The 20220-nt window shown below is 49.9% G+C and overlaps 2 protein-coding genes and 1 long non-coding RNA gene across 3 annotated transcripts in view; 1 reads left to right on the top strand and 2 right to left on the bottom strand.

The window, feature by feature from the left end:
* The window catches only part of LOC113983075, a 230161-nt gene extending 226730 nt beyond the window's left edge, over positions 1–3431 (bottom strand). The window contains exons 1-3 of the long non-coding RNA XR_005565292.1: positions 3191–3431; positions 2717–2825; positions 1342–1587 (exon numbers count right to left, since the gene is read on the bottom strand). This is a non-coding gene — a long non-coding RNA (uncharacterized LOC113983075). The remainder of the gene's footprint in view (positions 1–1341; positions 1588–2716; positions 2826–3190) is intronic.
* A 302-nt stretch (positions 3432–3733) lies between these two features.
* On the top strand, positions 3734–10413 carry PAQR3 (progestin and adipoQ receptor family member 3). Its single transcript, XM_027711853.2, has 7 exons — positions 3734–3991; positions 4066–4228; positions 4984–5139; positions 5858–6055; positions 7480–7570; positions 7860–8008; positions 8384–10413. The coding sequence occupies exons 1-6, from the start codon at positions 3807–3809 to the stop codon at positions 8000–8002; spliced, it is 936 nt and encodes a 311-aa protein (XP_027567654.1). The 5' UTR covers positions 3734–3806; the 3' UTR covers positions 8003–8008; positions 8384–10413.
* A 4399-nt stretch (positions 10414–14812) lies between these two features.
* BMP2K (BMP2 inducible kinase) overlaps positions 14813–20220 on the bottom strand; it is a 43337-nt gene continuing 37929 nt past the window's right edge. The window contains exon 16 of the mRNA XM_027711834.2: positions 14813–16304. Within this exon, the coding sequence (XP_027567635.1) occupies positions 14878–16304 (1427 nt within the window). The 3' untranslated portion in view covers positions 14813–14877. The remainder of the gene's footprint in view (positions 16305–20220) is intronic.

The following is a 20220-nucleotide window of genomic DNA, read 5'->3' as shown; positions in this document are numbered from 1 at the left end:
AGCTGGTGGATCAGGGGTGTCCCAGGATTTCTGTTCTTACACACACACACACTTTCTCTCTCTCTCAAAGCCTCTTGGACTCCCACACAGCTACGAACCTTATTTTCTTATATGTGACTCCCCCATGTACCAACATCCCGGAGGCCATTTCACAGCAGCTTCAGCCACTTCCAAGAACAGGAGACAGAATCCCTGCGTTGCACAAGACAAGGGGCTTTAATATCTCCCTTTCCTGGTGCCATGTCAGTAAACACGCAGTGCACACATGGCCCTGTGCACGCGGATACCCAACCAAGAGCACTTTACACACGTGAGCAGCTACACGGCCTCTGTGCCCATAAACCAGTGTCTGTACTCAAGCCACAGGCTTTGCATTGAAACACCCCTGCACACAGCATCCCAAAATATCCCTCCTCCCTCCCGTCCCCAGGGAAAACACAGCTGTGTTTATCACATGCAATGTTTATCACATGCAAAGAAACCCCGAGCTAGGCACCGACACGGCTATGGGCATGATGCAAAGGAAGACAGGGATGTCTTCCACCAACATTCCCAAATGCATTTTCCCTACCAAGGCAGGCTGATAACACGTTTCATCCCTGGACACTAGTCTGCCTTTTACGGAAAACTCTAAACAAGCTAAGTTCTCCACACGAGCACATTCCAACAGTGGTAAAAGGAGTCCCAGGGCACCTCCCTTTTCTTTACTTGTAACAAACCCATGAAGAGCCCCCAAACAAAACTCAGGAGGAGGCGTTTTGCCGGGCACTTCAGGAGATGATCAAACACGGAGGCACAGCAACTTGAGGGACACCAGCACCGCCCCGATGTGCACTGGTAGGTGTCTGCAAGGCCCGGGCCCCGCCGGGTGCGCCCCCAAGTTCTATGGAATGAGGATGAAAAGGCAGCCCGAGGCTGCCAGGAGGCAGGTCCAGGTGCGGCGGCAGGACTGGCGGTAGCGCGGAGCCAGGCTGACACCTGGAGGGAAAGCTGGGGATGAACCGGGAAGATGCTGACAGGGAGCGCCGTGCCCTGAACCGCCTGCCTCGGGTCCTCCTGTCACCCACCTCTGCCTCTGCCCCCGCCCCTCCCGACCCGCTGCAGCACAGGGAAAGGAGAGGCGGAAAAACCACTTTCAGTGTCTCAAAAATCAGCACCGAGAATATTTCCACCCTTTCAGTTTTAAAACTGAACCGCTTTGGGTTTTGCTCACATTCCGCAAAGAGCATATGAGATATTTGGTTTGGATCATTATTCTTCCCCTGGTTGCTCCCTGAAAAACCAGAGCAGCGCACAAACAGATGCTGTCAGATGTCACACAATCAGACCAGGTTTCCTTACCAGCTCGACTCCAGGTTTCCCGTGGCAGAGTCCTACAACTCTTGTTCCTTAAGTAATTTAAACGTGGTGCAGACACATAGTAGCAGCTCGAGCTGGTGCCTCGGGCAGGGCTCCCTACAAAGGATTCCCCGGACGTTTATCCCCTCCCAATCTGTGCCCCCGGAGTCTGGGAGCTTCCTGCTGAGTCATCGGCTCTTGTGTCTCGGCGCAGCCGGTCACCCGCCCGGCGCCGCAGGGCCCCGAGCTCTGCCGAGGTAAAAGGACAGGTCACGGCCCCTTGCCGGGGGCTGCAGCCACTCCCCCATCCCGAGCACAACCTGCAGCTGCCCCCGAGCTACCTGCCCTAAATGAGTCCCTCAGCAGGCAGGTAGGCTAACAGACAGTTCTGCTCACGTGTGACCTCCTCACCACCACCCCACCACCCCCCTCCGAAAGCCTGCCCTACCTCGGCCTGCACAGATCACTTCAGCCCCAACAGAAAAATATGGAACGTCTCAGGCACGTTCATCTTTACTCCCAATTAAGCTTATCTGCCAGTAAAATTCGGGATCTGGGGTAGGAATTAGGGCAAGCTACTTACTTACCCCAGAGGTCAATTTAGGTCAGAGCTATCTCGCACAGATGGCTAATTTCAATCCCATACACATACAACGCAATTGTTCAATAAGCTCAAAATAAATAGTGGAAGTAATTCATTTAAAGCTGCCCTAATTGTTTCTCAATTTTCTCTATTAATTTGACCTATAACACTTCTCCCATCAAAGCTTCAAAGCTTTAACTTAACAGCCAATTACAGCTTCTTTTAGGAAAAAAAAAGTGCTGTCAGCTCTGATTGCTTCTGACTGAACCCTTTGAAGCGCTTGGGAATTGATTTAAATTGCACGGGGCCTAGAAACAAAGTGCTCTTTCCAGGTGTAGTGTTCTCAGAGAGCTAATGAGTCAAGGGACAATTAAGACTAATTAAGATTTTTAACTTGGTAGCAACTTTGTGCGCACCATTTGGCTTGAGGAAAGTGAGTTACCGCTGAAGCGAACAAGGAATCTCTTAGAGTGTCAGCAGGAGCTGGCAGGAATGCACTCAGTTTTTCCCCAGCAGTGAGAGGTTACCAAATTAACGCGGCAACTGTATTCTTACTCCTGCAAAAACACCTCTCTGCAGAAACATCTATCATCTCCCTCATTCTCTAAGCAAGCATGGCACAGAGAAAAGCCAGTGGGACACCTTTTAGGAAAAAGATGGTCATCATATAGGGATCCTTACTGTTAGCTTGGCACCGCTACTCTGGTTCAGGGATTTTAACTGCCAAGTACACTAGGTTGGCCAAAACAGGGCCAATTCCTGTCAGTATGGATATTAAACCCCCATCATTCTTACCTTTTACTTCACATTACACACCTCTGCCATGGGAAAATCCTTCACACTCGTCACACCACTTGGTTTAACGAGACAAAAAACCTTGGCAGAGTTCTGCACGGCACAGGACCTGTGGGGAGGGGCAGGTGAACCACAGTTACCCTGTGGGGCACACTTGTTTGCAACTTCGAAAACAAGAGCCATAGTACACCTAGGGAATTACATCTTTCCCCCTACCCCTTCATTTTTTTTTTTTTTTAATTAGGAAAAAAAATATTAAAAGGAACTGATAAATAACCCCCAACTGTTCTTACTGAGGCAATGCACTCTGCTTGGATGAGTCGTCCTCATGACTAAAACTTTCTTGGTACCTCGTGGGGTACACAGGGAAAACCCCCAAAAGGCAATAATCATGATCACAATTAACTTCAGCTTGCTCTTGTACGGTTCAAGTGCAACTCCCGCTGGGAACGACAACCCTCAGCATCGTTTCACCTGAGAGGTGCGTTCCTGGCCTCTCCTCGCAAAGGTCTGCAGCCTCGAGCCTGAGGGAACGGCTAACTGGCTCAAAGGCACAGCTCCGACATCCCGGGGGGCTGGGGGGCCCGGGGGATCCCCGCAGGTCCTGAAGGTCTGAGGGGCCTCAGAGGATCCCGGAGGATCCCGGCAGTCTGAGGGGTCCCGGATCCCGGAGGATCCCGGAGGATCCCGGGAGTCTGAGGGGTCCCGGATCCCGGAGGATCCCGGAGGATCCCGGAGGATCCCGGAGGATCCCGGCAGTCTGAGGGGTCCCGGATCCCGGAGGATCCCGGAGGATCCCGGCAGTCTGAGGGGTCCCGGATCCCGGAGGATCCCGGAGGATCCCGGCAGTCTGAGGGGTCCCGGATCCCGGAGGATCCCGGAGGATCCCGGCAGTCTGAGGGGCCCCGGGCGGTGCCGGCGGCTCTCGGGCGCCCCCTGGCGGCCGCTGTGGCGCCGCGCCAGGCGGAGCGGCGCGGTGACGCCATCGTTCGGCGCCGCGCGGTGACGCCATCACGGCCGGTCCTGACCCCGCTGCCGGTCCCTGGCCCGTGAGGGGGGCGCGGGACGGGCCGATGCGGCGGCGGGCAGGATGCACCAGAAGCTGCTGCGCAGCGCGCACTACATCGAGCTGGGCAGCTACCAGTACTGGCCGGTGCTGGTGCCCCGCGGCATCCGGCTGTACACGTACGAGCAGATCCCGGTGTTCCTGAAGGACAACCCCTACATCACCGACGGATACCGCGCTTACCTGCCCTCCCGCCTCTGCATCAAGAGGTGAGCGCGCCCCGCGCCCCCCCCGGTTACCCGGTCCCCGCTCACCGCCTGTCCCGCGTTGTGTCTCCTCGCAGCCTCTTCATCCTCTCCAACGAGACCGTCAACATCTGGAGCCACCTGCTCGGCTTCCTGCTTTTCTTCACGCTGGGCATCTACGACTTGACGGCCGTGCTGCCCGCCGCCGGCGCCTCCCGCGAAGACTTCGTCATCTGCTCCGTCTGCCTCTTCTGCTTCCAGGTAGGCGCGGGCCGGGAGCGCCCCGGGGGTTAAAGCCGCTCGCACCGTGCGGACACAGCGCCTTCGAACCGCACTGCTCTGCAAGGGACGAGTCTCGGTGGGTCGGTCGCATCTCCTTGCAATAACCCGGGGAGGACTGAACACAGCTGGCACAGGAGAGAGCCTGTGGAAAAACAAGGGCAGTGTCAGGGCTGTGTCTCAGAGCTTCAGCAGCTTGAGCCGTGTCTGATGTGGCTCCTAGACAGCATCAGGTGCTGCTGGAAAGGGCCTCCCACCGGGGCACGGGCATCAGCCATGGCCTGATGGTCAGGTAGGGCAGGAGGGCTGGTGTTCTGACTTCTGAGCTGGTCTGAGCATGAGCTTCCATGTCAGATATGGACATGGAAGCACAGCAGACTTCAGGTGTGTCACATGTGGCTGCTGAGGCTCCTGTGATGGACACTGGCCCTGCAAGAGCACAGAGCTGAAGGGCACTACGTGTGTTCTCTGCCAGTACAGGATGCCTGGGTACAGCCAGAAGTGGGGAAAACTCCCTCGCTGGCTAGAAAAGCACTGCTCTTGTGCTCCTCCCTCCTCCTGCCGAGGGTCACAGAGGAACAAACGTTTCTTGAGGAACGAATTTGATGCCAGCCTAGGAGCAAACACCCACACAATGTGCCGGGGCCCAGTGGCCAGCTCGAGCTGCAGGGCTGAAGCTTGTGTGCTCCCTGTTGGTTTTTAAGGAATTAATCATCCTCATCTGAACCTCTGTGTAGGTCTGTATGCTTTGCTCAGTAGGATATCACCTGTTCTGCTGTCACCGCTCGGAGAAGACCAGCCGGCGATGGATGGCACTGGATTACGCAGGAATTTCCATCGGGATCCTGGGCTGCTACGTGTCAGGCGTGTTCTACGCCTTCTACTGCAGTAACGTGAGTCGGGAGCATTGTCCATGGAGCGCTTAGTTCTTGTGGTCCTGTTGTTGCTTTCATGCTGTAGGAAGGGGGCTTGTGGCAGGTGTCCAAGCAGAACAGGAGTGGGGAGAGAGGGGTGGGAACTGAAACACGTCCTTCTGGCCCCAGCAGAACTGTGCTGGCTGAAGGCACAGGCAAATGTAGGTTTTCTTTTCCAGCTGTCAACTGCACAAAAACTCAAGAAAATAAATTTCTCTGAAAGCAGGGAAAACTTTACAGGTCCTACCTGTATCCAGTGCCCGAGGCTGATCATGGGATGGGTCCCACCACAGGCACTTCAAACAGCACTGCCCACAAGGTAGCTGCCAGGAGGCAGAAACAAGCTTGTTTTCTCTCCATCTAATAGAGGAGTGAAATGAGTTTCCTTCCAAGGTCTGCCATGTATACACTGTCAGGGAGCTGAACTGGGCTGCTGAGGCAGAGGTGCATTGACAGTGTTTGGGTGCAGGCACTGCTTGGAATAAAGGATGTGCTGTAGGTGCCCCGAGCAATACAGTCCCTTCCCCTCACTGCCAGCTGACCACTACAAGTCCCTGCACTCACACCCACCATGGTGCTTGCAGCAGGGACAGATTTGATCTGTCACTGTGATCTGTCATTGAAACTTCCTGCCCAGAGTTGACTCTTACACAGGATAAGAAACCCACAGACTTGCCTTTGTTTCTCTTTCCCTCAGTACTGGCGCCAGGTGTATTTGATCACTGTGCTGGCCATGATCTTGGCAGTGTTTTTTGCTCAGATCCATCCTAGTTACCTCACACAGCAGTGGCACAGGCTGCGCTCCATCATCTTCTGCTCCGTGTCTGGCTATGGAATCATTCCCACCATCCACTGGGTTTGGCTCAACGGGGGCATTAGTGCATCCATTGTACAGGTAAGAAAAAAGAATGAAGTAAGATTCCCTTTTGCTTTTCACTTGCCATCTTCCTTGGGTCCTCTTACACTCAGGGAAGCGACGGGGAAGCAGCAGGAGTTAAAATTCCTTCGGGTACAGAATTCTTTTGGTCGGTACGATCCAAATGCAAACACGTAGATATGTGATCGGGGTAGACAGGTTGTATAGGTTCAGCCTGCTGTACTGCCTTAGACCTGCACGGTGAGAAGGAAGCTGGACGGAGGCGTGTCCCTGCCTGGGGATGGAGCAGCCGAGGGGGGCAGACCACACCCTCGTTCCACCGGGCCAAGGCCAGGAGCTGAGGTGGCTGTGGAGCAGGAAGCAATCTGTCAGGCTGCATTAGTGCTCGGGGTTGGCCACCTCCACAGCTCCACAGGGCAACCAGGAGACACTGATGGGGTGATTATTTGCTTCCTCTTCAATTCCCTGGGGTGGCAGCAGAAATCAGCATTTGCGTGCTCAGCCCTCTGTCTCTTACGCAATCCTCATCTAATACTACTGTGACATTATGGAACTCTTGCCCTGTTCAGGTTTCTCCACTTGGAATTACCCTGTGAAACCAGAGGCCCAGTACAGCTAAAGGCAGTGCAGTGTGCCCCAGTATGAAACCCCTGAAATCACTGCCATTTTTCAGCAACCTGATGGTGCTGAAGGAAACATTTCCTTTCCATAGTGAGCAGAAACTGCATGGTCTTAGGCTGGCCTGGATGGAGGGCGGTCCCTGGGGTGATGGTTTAGCCCAGTCCAGAGCTGCTGTGGAATGTGACAGAGCACCATTTGGGAATACACATGTGACCTTCAGACAAGGCATTTCACACCAGCATTCTAAACATCAGATCCACAGCAGCTGTCTCCCCCTGTCTTCCCTGCTTTGTTTCCCCGGGATAGCAGGATGACACCTGTGGTACACACTGTGTTCCCACTCTTCACAAAAATGCCCCACTTAGGTAACAAAACTTTCTGCTAAAGAAAACCCACCTGATGCCTGGGTTGCTGGTTATTCAGCACCCAGTGTGAGCAGTCCTGTGGCCTCGGGTGCAGCTGCCAGAGTTACAGTGGGTAAGTGGGATGTGCGGTGCAGTCTCCCTCACCCCGACTGTTCTGTGGGGGGTCAGGGGGTGGCAGATGGCCTTTCACTGACAAGTGCCATGTCTGCTGCAGGCTGCATGGGAACACTGAGTACCTTGTGTGTAGAAGCAGAAAGGTCAGAGTAAAACAAGTTTATTCCCATTCAGGCTTTCTCAGAGTTGGGCATTTGCTTCCCTGTTGGATCTGTCCACAGCTGACATAGGCAGTGAAGGAAGATTCAGGGTTTTCATGCTTTTTTCTTCTTTATATTCAGGGACTTTTTTTTTCTGGTTTTGCTTTCTAACAGAATAGGAGAGCTTCCTTTTCTTTTGCAGGAGTTTGCTCCACGAGTAGTTGTCATGTACTTCATCGCTGCTGTAGCTTTTCTCTTCTATATTTCCAAAGTTCCAGAAAGATACTTCCCAGGTAGGAAATTCTCTTCTGGGTGGTGTTTTTTTCCTGCAGTGTCACAGTCCTTGCTTTGGGTGAACTTCCTGGGAGAGAGCAGGCTGACCATGTTCCCATGCAGAGAAAAACGGTGCACGTGTTTGCATCAGAAGAGGCAGACAACTTCCATGGAATTCGTTAAAGAACTTGCCCCGCCTCCCCCCAAGTGCAGGGTGTGCAGGAGCTCTGCAGGAGGCTGATTGCTAACTGCACTGCACTCGCTGTTGCTGAATTTCACAGCTTAACCCCTCGCCCTTGTTGCCCACAGGCCAGCTGAACTACCTCGGCTCGAGCCACCAGGTGTGGCACATCCTGGCAGTGGTGATGCTGTACTGGTGGCACCAGTCCACAGTGTACATCATGCAATACCGACACAGCAAGCCCTGCCCCGAGTACGGCGTGGACTTGTGAGCAAAGGTACAGCCTCGGGCAGTGGGACAGTCTAACAACCACAGGCTGAAATGATCCTGGGTTTAAGCGCAGCTCACTTCCCCAGAGCAGGTGCTGACTGGTGCAATGCTTCCTGTAAAGAAAAAGCAGGGATCTGATGCCAGGCACTCTGCTGCACTGGATGGGGCTCTGTGGAGCTCTTGGGTCCTTGAGCAGTTCTAGAGCAGGCTGGACTAAGCCCTGCCAGATCCCTTCTGGGTCTGTGTCACAATTTTAATAGTCTCAAGACATCGTTAGTCTCTGTCCCTAAGTAGCCTTTTCCTGGATTTTGTGGAAATCAAATGAGTTGCTGATTTCATGTGCCCAGTAAGTGATTCACCTTGTTTCCCTGCTCTATTTCAGAGGCAACAGTGGGATTTCTGTCCCTGAGGGGCTGGACTTCACATAACAAGCTGTGCTATGGACTGAAGCACTGAGGCAGTTCCTTTCCTGACTCCTGGATTGTTACCTCTTGCTGGGACAGAGCATTGCCACGAGCTCTGATAAAGCCAACGGCATTGCCTGGGATCTGGGAGACGTTTCCTTCTCAGCCACTTGCTGTTCTGCAGTCAAGTACCAGACAGGTCTTCCTCGAGCAGGACAGTGGGAAGCTGGGCTGTCCAACTTGGCATGCAGATCTCGGTGGGACTTTTTGTTGCCTGGCAAAGACAAACAGCAGAACTGAGTACCCCTGGCTGAGCCAACAGGTGTGGACACCAGGATTTTGGGGGGTGTTTAGGTGCATAATTAGGAGGATGCTCCTGACAGTGTGCCTGTAAAACCATGGGACCTCTGGGCTCCAGTCCTGCATCTGAAGCACAGCTCTGTGGTCTGTGCATCCTTCTGCCTTTGCCCCAAAGGCGCTCTTGTGCTTTAGCCTTGGTACAGGAACACGTAAACTGGAATGCAGTGGATTTGTGTCCTCTTCTGGACAAGCTCTTGCCCTTTTTCTGGAAGTTAAGATCACATCCAGCACAGCTAGATCTTCACTGCAGATCTAACAAATTGCCTCCAATAGGGTCAGTGCCATTGCTTGAAGAAATTTCTCTAGATCCCTTCAGCATTGTGAAATATTCCAGGAGAGGCACTAAGCCTGTGTGCCCATGTTTGTTGCTGTCCTGCAATCAGTGGACTTGCCTGAGTAGTGAACCTGCTGGGGATGCAAATCTCTGACCTTTGGCTTTTCCATGTATGAAAGGTTATACTGCACTCGCAGCTGCTGTTACCCAAAAGGACTTGCTGCCATAATCCTGCCACAGTGAAAAGGCTTCCTGGAGTTTCAGGATCTGCTGTGGAACTCCACATATAAACTCCTGCATATAAACTCCACACCCAGGAACCATGAAATGCACAAGTTATTGGGTAGCTGTAGCTCAGCATGATTAACCTCCAGGGGTGCCGGTCTTTCCAACAGGATTGAAATCCTTTGGATTTTTGGGCTAGAGGCAACATTTTTAAATGATTTGTATATAGCAGCTGTGCCTACGTTGACAGTTCAGTCAGGCAGCAGTACCTGTTGCTGCTGCTGCACTTGCCCAAATGTCAGCATTATCCATTTGGAGGCTGCTCCACATGCACCATGATGCCATTAGGACTAATCCCAAGTGGCTCTGTCCCCATAGTCGGAGGGGACAGGCTGGCTCTGTGTGGGGCCCTCCTCGGGGTGGGCAGTCTCTGTGAGTCCCCCAAAGCTCCCTCTGCCTGGGCTAAATGAGCTCTGCTCCTCAGCCTTTCTGGTCAGGGTGTGCCAAGAACACACAGAGTAGCAGTGGAAGCTCACAGACAGGCACCTGAACAATCCTTGGGGATGGAGAAGGCAGGATACAAACTCCTGGAGCTTACAGACAGGCACTTGAACTCCTTGGCAATGGAGAAGGCAGGACACAAGCTCCTCCCAGTGTGATGGCGGGGGATGCTTCTGTTCAGCTCAGAGGGCTGTTTTGGTGCTTTTTTATTGTTTTGGTTTTTTAACCCCAGAAACAAGCGTTGGCAAGAACTGACTCCACATTTACAGTTCAGCTCCCGGACCTTAAGCCTTCCAGTGTAAACACTGATTTTATATTTTTTTTAACTTGACAACCAAGCAAGTTTCAAGTGCACTAATTACTACTACTGAAGCCTGACAAGGAACCTGCAAGTACAGAAGTAATTTCCAGTGTTATGTGTACAATAATATCTGAAGGTGTCTGTGCTCTGAAATCATACTGACTTTAGAGTTTACTAATGTAATTTTTTTATGGAAACTCTTAACTACTCTATCAGTTTTCACTGGATGGGGAAACTGACTGCCAAGCTGTGCATTTTTACTACCCTGACAAAATTTATCAAGCTGCATGATGGTCTTCTATGTACATAGTGAACCTGTAAATAAAGTCCAGGTCATTGGCGGTTTCCTTGGAGTAACCTCACTTGTGCATCTCACACAGCAAAACAACAGATGGGAGTGGCTCAGCCATGGCACTTGTGCCACGCCTTGGGGGTTAACTAGACAGAGAGACTGTCTCTGGAATTTTGGGGGAGTATCTCTAGACGAATCTGCTGATAAACTCAGGTTTACAACCTACTGCCACTACTGTTTACTAACCAAGCCCTGCTGCTGCTTCATCTGTTTCTTGACCATTTCCATTCTTATTTCAGCTCAACTGAGTAAAATCAGTACAAGTAGCATTCAAAAAAACCTCCTTGAGTAAACTACTGCTAGAAGGGGGTCAAACCACATACAAGTTCTATCTAGAAGTGCAGAGCCAAGTCCACAGCAGTGGCACTGGAGCCACACACAACCTGTCTGCAGGAAGGCTTTAAAGAGTAACACCAAACCTAAGGAATTCAAAATAGCACGTGATCCACACGTTTTTAACCAGTTGGACAAAGCAAGACGAATGAGCAGCAAACACAAGTATTTTAAAACACTTTAAAGACAGTGACACCACAAAATCACTCAGCAGAAACAGCACTGCTTATAATGAGTAAATCAAAGCCTAAACACAAATACCTCACAATGCAGAGTTCAAGGAGACCTCCAAAGGCACTGTTACCAGGTTTGTTTATTTAACAACTCCAAGGATTTTATGACATACATCAGCCTCACAAAAAAGTTAAAAGTTCTCTGTTTAGTGGTACACAAAAAAGCTTTAGAAACTTGAAGTCTAACAAGAAATGGAGGTGTATTTCAGGAAAGTGCACTTCAAAGCTGAATGCCAGCAATTTTAAAGTAGTTTTTATGCTCTTTAGTACTAGGTGATGCCTCAGTCACAACTTTAGCCATACACACAACCTCCTTGATTTCCTTTTGAAATAAGCACTACAGAACAGTAGCACAGCAGCCACCCTTGGCACTTGTTTTCCCCTCACAGGTTTCCCTCATATTCACTCCAAGTCACAGACACGATTGTGGCTGCTGGGTTACCCAAACCACAGCACCTCCAAGGGGTACGTGATGTGTGCGAGCATGTGTATATTTTATATAGACTTCTCATATATAAAAATACACGATATAGGATAAAAAACTCCAGATAAACTCTTATTCTCACAGTAGCAAATACATCAACTTATTTTCACAGTACTTGGTTTAACTAACTGGGACACCCAGAGTGATTAGAAGATATTTCCTCCAATGCTGGTGCTCACGGGGCCCACACACACACAGGGCAGCCAGAGCAGTTAACTACACACCTCGAGGCCTTTGAGTCCACAGACAAGCACAACTACCTGGCTTTCCTTTCAATGACCACAACCAATAGGGATTTCTTAGTACCTCAGGACAGACTCTCCCCAGCAGTTGATCCTAGAAGGCCTGTGCTTCAGTCCTTCAGCATGCTGAAGGAGAAGCTGTAAAGATCCACAGGGATTTTCGGCCAGAAGGGAAGTGTCAGCCCCTTCCCTTGTCACTATTGCCTTCCTGGGCAGCATGGTACATGCCTACTGCAGCAAGGGCTTCCTTATGTTTCAGTAAGGTCACAGGGTGCTCCACGGTGAGCACACACCTCAAAAAAGGCAAAGGATATCCTGTTCCCTGACAGTCCCACATTCCAACACCTTTGAATAGTGGATCATGGCTGAAATTAAATCCCAGCTTGGGTTTATTTGTGTATAAACAACATATACTGCACAAAGGCAGCTTAGTGGGGGGCACTAATCTCTCTTCAGTCATAAGAAATGATAAAATAACTTTAGAAACAAAGGAATTGCATTTATACAAAAATCTGTTTGGTATCTCAAGTGCGAAGAACCAGGTTTGTTAAGGCCACTAGGAAGCAAATGTCACGGGCCATAACTCACGTGCACCAGAGGTGTTATGCCAGCTTTAGAGAAATTGGGATTTACAGTTTGCCTTTGCCTCCTCTCAGTTTGTGCTCAACCCCACTTCAGCTTTGCTGTGCTGCAATTTAACCATGTACAGACCCTCTGCCAAAATCCAACCAAACCGCCACACAAGGAAAACCTGCAGCACTCCTCAGCCTGGAGTCTCAGGGCAAACTGATAAAAAACAAACATATTTCCTTCTATTCTTAATTTACCTCAACGCTTCTGTCCACACCAGGTCTGCACAACCTTCTCCCTCCAACAGCCACCACCTCTCCTCCCTGGCCCTGGAGCCAAGCCCCAGTGCCACGTGCACGGTTAACCTTTCCCACTGGGAAGGCAGCAGCTGTATGGCTTTGGCAAGGACCAGCCACATTTAGGTGGTTTTACTCTCTGCTGTTTTACTCTCATTTTGTTTCTACCCCATCTGTCATCTCATTCTGTTCCAAAAGCTCTTCAGGCAGGTGAGTAACAGCTCTGAAGGAAACCAGGGAAGGCAGCTCATAAGCACGTGCAGAGGAAAAAAAAAAAAGGAATAAGACAGTTAACCTGAGTATCAGAAAATGCTACAAAACTTGGCGTGTGCTTCTTACAGCCTTTGGCACCAAACGAACAGGTGAGAAGAGCAGTAATAAAGTCTAGGAAACTCCTGTGCAAATAGAGTTGAAACATTTCTACTCAGAACCTCCTACAAGCTTAACTTCTAAGCCTGGAAAGGGCACACTGAACCACGCTCAGCTGGAATATTCCACTTGCAGCCTGTGAGAAAAATGAAACTGAGGAAGATGAAGGTAGTGATGGTGTATGGATAGCTATGAGCTTCTTTCAGATACCAGGGCGAGGGGAAGCTCTCACATACACCCAAGGGAGTACTTGATCAAACTGACCCCAAAGGAGTCACGTGATTTGTTTTCAATGTGTTTTGAGCAAATATTGTAAGGGATCCACACACCCCCTTCACAGATCTCAGGACCACTGTATAACCAGCAGGAGGCTTAGGGGGAAAAAAAGCACAACCCTGAATATTTCACTTTACCTCCTGTGACAGGGGAGACATGAGGACACCCAACCAACACTGCCATCCTCCATGTACAAACATCCATTACCTCTTCATTGGCATTCAGTGGAGCAGGACATAAAGGTGAGACTTGCTGAGGAACTACCTCCTTCCATGTCCTTGAGGATGGCCATGGAACCCAGGCAGACTGGGCTGTCCCGAGGGGTGCTGGCTCCAGACAGTGTCCATGGCTCGGCACGAGCCTACACACAGCACCAGCTTCTCTCAAACAGGAATGAAACCCTGTCCTCAGCAGTGCTCACAGTGCCTCCCCACCACCTCATGCCCCCGAGGTCCTGGGCAGCACAACAGGGGTCCTGCTCCTAAGGCTCTGTGGTGTGAATGCAGCTCACTGGTCCAGCAGCCACCAGCTCCTGCTGGGCTGGAACACAGCTGGGAGCAGGGAAGCAAAACTTACAAGAGCATTAATTAGGTTACAGTCATTTCATAAAACTATTATTGTACAAAACAACAGCCTTCAGAGAATACACATTTTCTTTGCAATAAAAATCCAAGAGGAAAAGAAAAGGTATTTTCAGACACAAATCCCAATTTGTAATCCAATCACAGTCACCCCACAGTCAACTGTGCAAGTCAACTAAACACTCTATATGTGCCCAAGGATAAACCAGCCCCTCTTCCAGTGTGCTGAGGAGTCTCCCAAGTGCTGCAAACACTGACTGTGTCCCTGCTGGCTCACTCTCCTACATTCAGGCTTCTCCCAAACCAGTATATTTTCTGTATCTTTAGTTTTGACTCTAAATTTCCAGTTTGCTATTTTACATTAATGGCACTTACTGTAAAAAAAAAATTGACCGTTTAGGCACACAAAAAAATAATGTGCCTTTCATTTCTGCAGCTGCATAGGATGTCTGCCAGGTCCCAAGCCATAGCTGTGCTCTGGAATTCTGGGCCACAACCCCTTGAGGACATGGCTGCTTTATCTTTTATGATTAATAAAGGTAGTTTTCACCTAGGAAGCAAAGACTATTTCCAGCAGATAATCTGGATATTAGTACGTCTTGGTTCTTAGGTCTGCTGCAACTGAAACACGAAGAACCACTGCAGTTCATTACCCCCCTGTACATATGGAAAACATTTTCCATGTGCTCCCTCCGCCTGTTCCCCTCCACCTCGGCACATTGCAGAGGGCTGGAAAGGCAACACCAAAGTGCAGAATGACAGTATGTCCCACAGCCCCCAAGTCAGTGACAGTGATTCATATCCAATTCCTCTTTCCATTCCGGGAGCCATCTGCCATAACAAAATGGTCCTCCTAGTTTGTTTTTTCTATTTTTAAAAAAAAAAAAAAAAAGAACACCAAAACCTCCAATCAGAATTAGCCATCATTCACAACTCCATTGTGCAAGCGGGCCATGCCCTGTTGAACCTGAACAAGCTGCACAACCAAGGTCCCTGTCACTTCCACCACATAAGTTACTCCACTAAACCTTTATTAAGGGACTTGGAGAGGATGGGGGGAACCCACCGGAAGCCTTTACTGTTTAGAAGGAAACGGAGCTGCTCCAAATGGATCTAACTCCAGTGCCTGCTGCTGGCTCTGTGCACTCTGCACGACCAGCTCTGTGAAGGGCACCGCACCAAAGTCGTCTGTTTTGAGCCCGTCCCCCCCATGAACGGCCCCGTGCAGGGAGCTCTGCCTCGGCCTGCCGGCCACGACGACCGTGCCGAGGTCCCCGCGGCTGTCCCCAAAGCCCTGGTGCTGGGGGTGCCGCAGCAGCTCCGGCGGGTGGAAGGGCTTCGCTCCGAAGGGATCCAGCAGACTCTCGTCTGTCTGCAGAGGGTTGGTTCGGTCCTTGCTGTCGGTCAAGGCCACGCTGATGTTCTCCTTGGAGTCCGAGATGGTGAGGAACTCGTTGCTGCTCTGGGAGTCCCTACGTCCCGCCTTCTTGTGTCGGCGGGCTCGCTCCGGTGTGCGGTAGCTCGGCTTCAGCCCCTTCTTTGTGGTGGTGGGGGTGCCGTGGTGGCGCTTCCCGTTGCTCTTGGACACCTCCTGCTTCATGCGCCGCTGCCGGGAAGACAGTTTCTGCAGGTTCCGCTGCTGCTTCACCTTCTGCTGCTGCTGGCTCCCTGTGATCTCCTCAAAAGGAACCAGCCCAAACAGGTCCTCTCTGTTCCCAGCAGACTTGGGGAGAAGGGATGGCTGGAACGGGGTGCAGCCAAAGATATCCACGCTCCGGGGAGACGTGGGGGAGAGCAGAGGCTCCGTTCCCGACACCTGCCCGTCTTGCTGGGGCACCTTTTTGCTGAAGGGGGCTTTTGTGAAAACATCAAAGTCGTCCTGGTCCTGGGCCAGGCTGGGAAAAACTGTCTGAGAAGAAACATCTTTGTCCATCTTCTCTCTTGTGTGAGGCTGCAGGGTGAAAAAAGGCACAGCCCCAAACACATCGACTTCTTGGCCAGGGTTGATCACAGTGCTTGGCACCTCAGATGAGGATGTGTGCATTGAACTGGGTTCCTGGATTTCACTGCTGCCCACACCGTCTCTGAACCTACTGCTCAGGAGCCCTTCCACTGATTTTTGCTTGGTACGGTCAGAATCAGAGTCAGAGCTCTGCTTCTCTTCCTCCTCTTCCTCCACCTCTTCCTCAGAGTCCATGAGGAGAGGGCGGTGGCCTAAATTCTCTGGTTCTGTATCATTGTCATCATTGAAGTCTCCGTTCTCCCCTTGCAAGACTTCTTCATCCTCCTGTTCTTCTTCTTCCTCGCTGCTCTTGGGAGAGGGAGGATCAGATTCAAAATCACTCTCTGACTCCTCACCACCTTTTGTCACGTGTCCCTCTGCACTTTTCCTCCCTGGCCGGGGATCTCTAAATGCATGGCTCAGTTTTCCAGCTTTGGTTGGGGTCCCTAGGTTATTTCCTTGATTGCTGGCTGAGTTATCCACTTGTTTTCCAGGGGAACCTGCAGGTCCAAAGAAAAAAGCAAAGAAAAAAGAAAGAACTTAAACCAAAGTCAACGCTTATTCCACACTCTCCACAGCCACACATGGCAGGAGCTGATGTGAACACTTATATCCTGTACTTACTGAGGGGAATGAGTTAAAAACACATGTAATATTTCTAACAATGCTCACAGAATCAATAGTCAGAGTTCCAAGCTTTACTCCTAGAGCACAAGGTGCCTAGAAATACAGTACCAGTACTTTTGGGGCATGGAGGAGGGACCAAAGGACACAAATGATCTCCCGAGACACCTTTTCCAACACACTCACTGTGCAGCTGCTCCTCTCCAGGGAAACACAAGCCAGCAGCATGGAAAAACTAATTTTATTTTTTCTTTAATCAGAGTTATTTCTGGTAGTGCTTCTGCTTTGACAAGTCTGTTCTGACAAGCTTAGTGCTCTAGTCGTGAGGACAGCCCATTCTAACTTCCAGTGTAGCAAATGAGGCACAAAGAGCTCTAGCTACCCCTGGAGTTTGAGAGCAGTGCTTCCCACTTGGTGTCTAAATACGATTCATCAGCTCAGCTTCTCTATAGCAAGGAAATTTAGGTATTCATTTTACTCTGACAGCTTCCTCCCCGCTATTCACTGACAACTAGAGCTAAAAGAACAATTCACTGATGAATCAATGGTGGGGTGGTTGCCTTGGGAATTCTGGAAGCAGTAGAAAATTTGCAGCAGTAAAGAAAAGAGACAGCAAGAACAGGCAGAGCAGGAAAGGCTGCCCAGTGCCCCGGCACAGGTCTCATCACTCGGCAGGCCAAGTCTGTCCCTGTGTCAGAGCCCTGTGCTGGGCAGAGATGTTTTCAGGAGCCTTGGATTTCTATCACAAAGAAGGAGTAGGAGGAAGAGCAATGCAGTCAAAGCTGGAAGGTACATTTGCTCTTAAGACACCCTTTTCTCTCAGACACAGATCACCCTGGGCCACGCTGCTTTAAGGAGCGGTGAGAATTCCCCTCTTGGCAGGCACAGAGCCACTCCCAAGATGTGTGCAGTCCTGCCCAGGGAGGCCTCCACAGCCACCCCGGCTGTGGGGACAAGCTCCTCACATCTCCATGTGTGACACCAGCTGGGGACAGGGGCTGCTCCCGCCACACAGTTATTCATGAGCTCTACCCGCAGCACTGCACTGGACTGCAGACCCTCCCACCAAAACCAACACCTTCCACTTGTGGCTTCGTTACACAAATACTGGAATTTCACTGACTCCACGTGTTAACAGGATTGAGAAAGCTGAGGATGGCTCTGGGCACCAGCTATTTCTACAAAAAACATCTTTGGCCAGAATCCAGCCCATAACACTCTTCTTGCAATATACAAAATAATCCCAGCTAATTCTTCCCTTCACGAAGAAATTAGCATGCAACTTTCAGGCCAAGTCAGATTCTTTTCTTTCTATGCTTTAGTTTAGACCAGAGAAGTGTTTTACAGAAGCATTTTCTCCTTTTGCAAAGGGAATTAACATCGAATTTCCTCATCCACCAGCTACTTGGCTCCTTTGCCATTACACTTGAAATAATCAAAATTCGGCAGCAATACAATTTATGTATGGATTTAAAAACAAGATGACCAGAATGACTGAAAACATCAGGTGATTAGGGCTTTGAGCTGTTTCTTCTTTGCTTCTGGTGTCAGATTGCTTCTTATCTACTGTAATTTTAAATGCTACATATTTGCTTTACCCACTAAATTAGAATCTGGATTATTTTGCTGCTTACTTGAGATTTCCCAAAGGTACAGCCTTCACATTGGACTATAACCCCCCAGCCTCCAAATCCTGCTGTTTCCAATATTTACTGAAACAGTCATGTTAGCATAAACGCAAATAGATTTAAAAGGAAATATTTCTAGGTTAGATGTTAACAACACTTACACAACAAACCCCCCGAACATTTTCTCTAAGTCAATATCCAGGAGTTTACACTCCCAAGCAACAATTGAACCTTTGTATATAATTTTAATACACAGAAAATAATTTATAAAATGGTTTATTTCTTTTTAAGGCAAGAACTGAACCATAGTTTACCTACTATACCTGGCTTCCTAAAAGTCCTATTATTATTTGTTAAATGCTGCCACACACAATCCCTGGACAACAAACTGCAAAAGGCACTGACAAGATAAAACCCACTCCAACCTCCACCAACAGGCACTGACTCACTGACCACATAACTTAAGGTACACGACATGTACCTCTCAGTACCAGACCTCTCCAGTACAGCAAACAGGACTTGTCAGCACTTGGTAAAACACTTGGAGCAGTTTCCCACCCCACACTCCACGTCCTGGCACTGGCACACCAGCCACTCCAGCATCTCCACAGCTCCACCTGTTATTCTCAACAGAGTCAGGCATCCAGACAACCCAGTCTTTTGGGAATCCATATTAGCACCCTAAGATTCCCACTCAAGTCTAGCAACTACCCCCTCTAGAGAAACTGGGATGAAGGCAGGAATGACTCACTCAGCAATCCCACTTGCTGGAGATGTGGGTCCCCAGCAAAGACAGAGCCCACGTGCTTGCTGTGTGCGAAGTCAGGTGTTTTCTCCGTGCACCTGCAGCTCTGAACCACTGTCCGAGGAAACGCTGAGCACCTTCCTCCCTGACAAGAGGCAGAGGCACAGAGGTGCTTGAGTAGCTAACAAGAGCACTGAAAGTTTGGCATACTTGTTCATTTTTACAATACCTTCCGCCCAGCAATCTGTTCTTGTCACTTTTGCAGCCTCTTGTTCGACTGGGGCGGGTGGGGCAAAGCCACTGCACACTGGATATAGCACACATCAGCCTTGGTGCTGGCAGCAATGAGGCACGGCAGGAGAAGGAAGCCCAATGTGTGCAGTTTGTAAGTGTGCGCCCCCAAAAGAGAAAACTATCCAAAATATCTCCATTCACAGGCCACTGAAAATATTACAGGAATACTTCTTTATCCAGATATAACATCCTCGTAGCACAAGGCAATGAGGGCCTCTGAGCTCATCAGTGGTTTCTGAACAGGGTCTCCAAATCCCTAGCTTTTCAGGAGATTCATCCTTATCCATCCTTTCTGACAGTTATGGATGTGACCTGTTTATGGCAGCAGCAGCAATCAATGTCTATGTACTGTACAGCCTGAGAATTACCCATCAGTGATCACAAACTCACAACCTACACTAACAGCTCACCATTATCAAAGTTTCAGAACCAGCACCCCATGTATGACCCTACACAGATGCTGTCAGCAGGAAAGCCAGTGGCACACATCAGATAGTGCTGTGAGCTACATGGGTTTCAAAAGACACGTGTATTCCAAGGGGTATTTCCAGAGTGGTGACCTCACTGCTCCCCCATCGGTGTCTGTCAGGAAAGAGCAAGTATCTTGCTTTATTCCTCAGTCTGTGTGGAGGTGTTGGAAACTCCAAGCAGAAACTACTCCAAGATACTCATCTTCAACGCTTTTAGTCCTACCTGGCCAACCTTCAGGAACAAATCCTCTCTGCATGCACCTTCACACCCACAGTGGCTTCACGTTAGCCTCAGGAACAGGAAGAAAACTGGTGTCAAATCCAAACCAAAGAAACAAAAATATCCTCTCTAGAACTACTGGGTTTTATATCATGACAGGAATAGTTTGGTTTTCTACACTTCAGCTGTCCCTGTTCTCACTGCTAAAGAAGTTAGCAAATGAAATAAAGAGCACTACAAACAGAAACAATGCCCCAAAATGGAAAATCTCCTGCTTAATGGCAATTTAATGCTCTGGCCAAACAGCTTTCCTAACTGAGGCGTTGTGTCATGCTGATTTCATGCCCTCTTCTCAGGCTGCCCTGCTGCAGACACTGTTCAGATACATATTTACACCAAAATGCTGCACACTGGTCAGTAACATCTGTTTGCAAT

The sequence above is a fragment of the Pipra filicauda genome, unplaced genomic scaffold (genome assembly GCF_003945595.2).
Source record: "Pipra filicauda isolate LSUMZ 115617 unplaced genomic scaffold, ASM394559v2 scaffold451_size532456_pilon, whole genome shotgun sequence".
Classification (NCBI taxonomy): Eukaryota; Metazoa; Chordata; class Aves; order Passeriformes; family Pipridae; genus Pipra; species Pipra filicauda.
The sequence above is the reverse complement of the archived record's forward strand: the minus strand, read 5'-3'. Positions and strand labels throughout refer to the sequence as shown.

What these genes read in the sequence shown, in the direction of transcription:
- PAQR3 (XM_027711853.2), top strand. Translation starts at nt 3,807, where the DNA reads ATGCACCAGAAGCTGCTGCGCAGCGCGCACTACATCGAGCTGGGCAGC. An exon ending in ACGCCTTCTACTGCAGTAAC is followed by an intron (nt 5,140 to 5,857) that starts GTGAGTCGGGAG and finishes TCTTTCCCTCAG; the next exon opens with TACTGGCGCCAGGTGTATTT. An exon ending in TCCAGAAAGATACTTCCCAG is followed by an intron (nt 7,571 to 7,859) that starts GTAGGAAATTCT and finishes TGTTGCCCACAG; the next exon opens with GCCAGCTGAACTACCTCGGC.